Source organism: Macrobrachium nipponense, chromosome 28 (genome assembly GCF_015104395.2).
Source record: "Macrobrachium nipponense isolate FS-2020 chromosome 28, ASM1510439v2, whole genome shotgun sequence".
Lineage (NCBI taxonomy): Eukaryota > Metazoa > Arthropoda > Malacostraca > Decapoda > Palaemonidae > Macrobrachium > Macrobrachium nipponense.
Window position 1 is genome coordinate 47,952,310 of NC_087217.1, and position 6,280 is coordinate 47,958,589.

At 33.6% G+C, this 6,280-nt stretch overlaps 1 protein-coding gene across 1 annotated transcript; it reads right to left on the reverse strand.

Annotated features, from left to right (window-relative positions):
- Positions 1 to 361: 361 nt before the first annotated feature.
- LOC135201732 (mitochondrial transcription rescue factor 1-like) lies at positions 362 to 5,764 on the reverse strand. Its single transcript, XM_064230942.1, has 4 exons — positions 5,397 to 5,764; positions 2,985 to 3,127; positions 1,794 to 1,866; positions 362 to 873 (listed from the first exon to the last, which is right to left on the reverse strand). The coding sequence occupies exons 1-4, from the start codon at positions 5,694 to 5,696 to the stop codon at positions 679 to 681; spliced, it is 711 nt and encodes a 236-aa protein (XP_064087012.1). The 5' UTR covers positions 5,697 to 5,764; the 3' UTR covers positions 362 to 678.
- Positions 5,765 to 6,280: the final 516 nt, after the last annotated feature.

Consider the following 6,280-nt stretch of genomic DNA (forward strand, 5'->3'; position numbering starts at 1 on the left):
CATAATTCTGGGGACTGAAATCAATACTTATAGGTAAAATACCAGGGGAGTATAGACCCCAATAATATTTGAAAAATGGATGATTTATAGGACAATTTTTTTCTTTATTTTCCTTGCTCTCACTCCTTTTAACTCAAGATTTTCCTCATTAAGAATCTAAATTATATTCTTATGAGTGACATTGCACATTACTGACTGTGGACATTAGGTTATTCAGTAAAATACTTTTAATACACAGGGGTTACTCCCAACAATAGTGTACCTTCCTTTCGTTACTCCGTTCATGTCTTACCACCCAGGGTGAAAACTTAGAAAATGCCTGCAAAAACTGATCTTCAATTATGGGAAGAAAACATAGGAATACAGTTTTGCTGCATCTTTTATTACCAATATTTACAATGCAATACCATTCACACTGAAAAGGCACTTAATCTTTTAAATAAAATGCCACTAGCTGCTAGTACATACATATAAATTAAAATATCAAAATAACATACTGTGTTGGTATAAGCAGCAAAGACCAAGATTTCTATAAATAACTGTCAAGCTGTTATTGAGAAAATCTAGTAAATCCTTATCTTTACAAGAAACTCACAATGCAGCCAAAAAATCACAATAAAATAGTGTAAAACTCATTTTTAATATCTTTTATACAACTGTGAGGCTGCCTACGTGAGTTTATTCTTCGCCAATTTTATAATCTTCATATTTTCTTATAAGCAAATTTTGATATCTGCGGAGCATTACAGTTAGTTTGTCTGTTTCCTCATTATATTCACCCACCCTTAAGATAACTAAACGAGCAACATTGATCATTTCTGGATTGCTCTTTGAAATTCCTTTGATAAGGTCTACTTCATCACCTTCCTCCAGCTGTAAAGAAATGTTGACCATTAGTCTTACCAACACAGATCATATCATGAATATTAAATCATAACTGAAGTTAAATTTACCATGTAACCTCTGATTATGTAAATTACTTTTGCAATTATCAGTACCCTGAACAGCAAAAGAAATGGACTCCCAACTGAAATTTTATAATTTAAGACACTCCTACTGAATGGCTAACTTAAATTTCCATAAAAATACAGATTATTTTTTTAAGAAGAAAGATTTATTATTATTACTATTATCATTATCATTATTACCACTATTACTATTATTTAGTACTTTGACAAGGCCAATGTCATGTTTTTTAATTCTTAAAACTACCACCCAATGAATTTATTCTTAAATGAGAAATAAAATACATATTGGAGAAAAGTAAAGATGTTGGACAAAAAGGGAGGAAGCCACCAAGGGGAAGAAATGAAAAGGAAAAAGCAGAGAAGACACTCACAGAGGCGTACCTTCCTGAATGACAAAACCATCCTAATATTAAAGATTAAGAGGAGACCAGAACTCCAGTTAGACTTTCTTTGCAAATACAATTACTATTTCAATTTGGTGTTCAAAAGCTACCATAATGATTCATTAGGTTCTAGATTCTTATTTCCAGGTTTCCAGACCATTCAGTAAATTTTTGTAAAAATGTTTGCATAAATCTGCTACCTAAGAAACTTACTAAACCTGAAACACTTCAACCTTGAAAGCAGTAAAAATAAATGTAACTTTGATGGATTGTATTTAACTCTTTCTTGGTTAAAATGAATACATTGAGGTGAGATTCTACTTTACTAAGCTTTTTCTTAGAATTATCACACTGTACTATGTACTTACATAATAAATATAATCAAATATAAAATAAGCTAGGTTGGATAATAACAGACAACACTGACATAGAGCTTACTAACCTGTTTACTTTTCTTCAGGATCTTGTTCTCATTCACTCGCAATCTACTGCTATAAAACGCATTCTCTACTTTACTGAAAAGAGAAGAAAATTTTAATACTGTAGTGTCCATAACTACTGTAGTTTGGTAAAATTACAACAGGTATATTAATTTTTCCAAGTTCAACAGACACAAAATCACTTTAACTATGCAGTTTACCACTTCAATAAAAAATAATAATAAAAAATATAGAGCCCCAATTTTACCATATACAGTATACAAAATCATTCACTGCTCCACCACAGAACTGAAGTCATAATTGCAAGGTATGAACAATGGCAGGTTGGGTGGAGGGCAATTACAGAAATACAGTTTTGTTTTCAGAGAACCTAACAAATTCTTTTAAATCATACTAAATATTATCTTACACTGTGTAGTTACCTAAGAGGGAGCATTGCACTTCAGCCTTCTCTGTCTACTTAGGGATCCAAGCAAGTTGTCAATATGTTACTGGAAGTGTATCTAAAGAGGTGAGATATGTGTTGAATTTGTGGCAAAACTTTCCAAGAGAAGCTAAGATTAAAAACTAAAAAGCAATTCCTAATACTTGTATTGTGCAATGCTTAAAGTAATAACTACACTGTCTTGCAAATGCAGGACACTACTATGGCATCTAAAAACCTGCATTAAATATTTAAGTACTACTGCAATACTAGAAAACAAAAACAAAAATAATCTTGTAACAATATGAAAATATAAATGAAAAAACTGAATTGAAAGTATACATACAAGAAAAATATGTATGAATTTGATGGATACAGACAAGAACAGAAACATTACTTAAAAAAAAATGTCAGCACACACACAAGTTTAATCCAAAAATTTTGGTATATAGATGCTGCAAGATATATCATTTAGTTAAATTCACACACAAGGTATTAAGGCATCAGCAAAATCAGAGTTCTGTTTATGTATACTACATAATACCAGTCTTCCTTAATACTTATCAAATGTTTTGGTATTTTTAATGAAATAAAAAATATTTAGCTAGTGTTGACTCATTTATTTCACTTTTAAAATCATAATTCAATCTACGGTTACATTTACTTGACTTTGTTCAAATACAACACCTACACTGTTGTGAGCCCCTAAAACAATACAGGAATTAAACTATATCATGCTCTAGACCGGAATGTAAACACAAAAACTTACTTGCGAGACATATTGAGTCCTGACTTCAAAACAGAATCCAGTCTCAAGGAGGGAACTCTGACTTTGATGTCCTTATAACCTAAGCCACTTTCTTCCACCCAGTCTTCTTCGTCGTCATCATTATCATCATCATCATCTGAAAGCTATATTATTAATTTAATACTGGAAATTCTTAAATTATGTATTAAAAACATTTATAAAGAGCCTGTGCACCTGAAATATTTACACCAATCTTCACCAATCACATTCTTAAAAAATAAAAAATATAGTTACTTCACATTTACTACTTCTGTCACTGTTTTTTATGATTGCTTTGCATTCTGTTTATAACAAAGTGCCACTAGGTGGAATCAATCTTCTAGAACATTACTTTTAAAGTTTAACCATGTGATTCCATTAATTCTTATGCTTTTCACATCACAAGAGTGCATGTGACAGTGCAATCATGATGCCTCTGGAAACATTTGCAATTATATAACAGTTATTCTTTAGGCTAAAAACAACACATCACAGGCATGAAAGACACTATTTAATCATTTTACTAGTGTCTTATACTTTTTTATGTGATTTTAACAAAAATGACATTGATTTCTAAAGAGGATATTCATTAACTTTTTTACCACATCATTTCTACCAATGACAAAGTTGGGGGTTTAAAGAATAAAGGCCTCCCACCTTAGGTTATGCTAGGTTAGGTTGCTATGCTGCTATGCATCAGGGTTTTTTTTATTTTTGTTTTTCCATACCAAAACACCTAGTTTCCCATTGTGGTTCTCCATGAAAGTTATGCATAGAGGGTGCTGTGACGGGTTAACCATAGCTTTGAGATTCATGCTTGGAACAAATATGAATGTCAAATTTTACATAATCACATCATACCTTGCTTGTGAAAAAACCACACTACAAAAGCTTTAAAAATCAAACTGATACTATGGATACTAACCAGAACTATATTTCATCATATGATATAGTGAAATCTGTATAATACAAAACTATATTTTTCAATTGTTTATCTTGCATTCTTTTTGCAATTTTTATAGCACCAATGTTGGTGCAAATCACATGCTCTTATATTTCTCCTATCCATATACTGCTCTTAACAACTATCAGTGGATCCCATGGATTTTTCTGATGATAAAAACAAAAACAAGTGAATGTAATGGCAGGAATGATAAAAAAAATGCATAAATCACAAAATAACCAATGGGAAAATAGGTACGTATACTAATTGTGTGACTGATAGGTATGAAAAAATAAAATCTTCAAAACATGAAGTGGTCAAGGAAACTTTTTATATGTTTCATTACTTAATCTGTCCTAACCTGTGGCAGCCTAACCTAACCTGCAGTGTCAGTCATATGTATAGGGTAAAAAACCGCATGGTACAGGGGTGGACCATGTACGATCAATGTGTACAACCCCAAAAATGTACATTATAACGCGTCCTGACATCGGAGATGGGCATCAGACGCGACTTGTTGTTGGTGAGAAACGGAGCTAAAGACCTCTACTCCGGTGTCAGGACGCGTTATAATGTACTTTTCTTGGGGTTGTACACAATGATCGTACATGGTCAACCCCTGTACCATGCAGTTTTTTACCCTATAGTATGTAAACATTTTGAAGTATTGTTCACAATAAAGGATTACTTTTGATTTAAGGTTAGGCCAAGATGTTAAGAGTTAGGTAAATCCTATACAGATAGGTATTATTAGTGAATGTACAGAAGGTTAATCAAAAGTCAGTGATAAATAATTGGGTAAGAGTTAATCAATAAAATTTTGAGTACTACTACTACCGCGGCCTGCTTCCCATTGTTCACTGAACAGGATAGTAACAGCCCTTTATTTAAGCTTAAGTCCTTTGTTGGGGTTTAAGATACTACCCCTATTTACCCTCTTTTGTTAATGTTTACTACGTTCATCCCCAAGGGTCTGGTACTAGCCTATACACAGCGACCATTTGGCATGTACTAGGGTAAAAAATCGCATGGTACAGGGGTGGACCATGTACGATCAATGTGTACAACCCCCAAAAAAGTACATTATAGGCTAACACGTCCTGACATCGGAGATGGGCATCAGACGCGACTTGTTGTTGGTGAGAAACGGAACTAAAGACCTCTACTCCGGTGTCAGGACGCGTTATATTGTACTTTTCTTGGGGTTGTACTCATTGATCGTACATGGTACACCCCTGTACCATGCGGTTTTTTACCCTATACCTAGGTAGTAGCCTAACAGGTAAAAACCGAAGGAGACGGGCGCGGAAGTAGACTTCAATTTTGCCAAACTATCACACTTTCACCAACGTTTTGGTACCTAGTGGGTACACCTACTAGTATACCTAGTAGTATAATTCATCCTAGGTTAATTCAAATAGCTAGGCTAATGTATTTTTAACGATTCTTACCACCTCTTCTTTTCCCCTCTTCGTTTTACCTCGAGATTTTTTTCCTCGAGATATTGAGACACAAGGCGATAACAACTGCAATTGTTTCTGTAACATCAATTCACTTGAGTAAATAGGTCTCGTGACGGTCCATAACTGCTTGTTCACTTGAACGTTGGGGGTTCTACCTTCTCTCGAGGAGTTAGTGAAAGGATTTCGTCCATACTGACAGGGCAGAATGGAAGGTCTGTGGTTTATATGTCTTAACTCTGTGCATACCCAAGCTCTTAAGTGTCTGGACAGAAATGACTGAAATACCATAATTAGAACACAGTGTGTTTGCAAAGGTATTGTGTTAAATAGGGCTTCGGGTTTATTTTAGTAGTATTTGATTGAGAAGTCCCTGTGACGGCTCTCTCACAATGAATTTATTATTTGCTTGTTCGGATACTAGAGTTAATTTATTAAGTCGGTTTTTCATCTTCTTCCTCTTCAGCTTTCCGAAATATGTATAAGATTGTTCTATAGCTTACTATGCTTTCGTAAATAACGTTCTGAATGAGATGTAAACTTTTTTTTTTTATTATGTCCTTTCTATTTCCAGTGTTTGGTTTCGTTGATAAGACATTTTACCACTTACCCAATTTCGCACTTCGCAACCTACACTGAAATAATTCAGGCTTACAAGTCCAAATGCTTGTCGTGGTTCGTACAAGTTACGCTGGGTTATATAACAGAGAGTTATCAGATTTCATTTTTTTAATTTAATATGCCATTAGATTTTTGAATTGTCAAACTATTCTTATCATAGTGAGGTGAGATTTTAGAGTCAGCTTTAGTCTCATGCATAATTATTCTCTTCATGACCAATACCTGGAGAGTTTAAAATGTAATAGAGTGGGAAT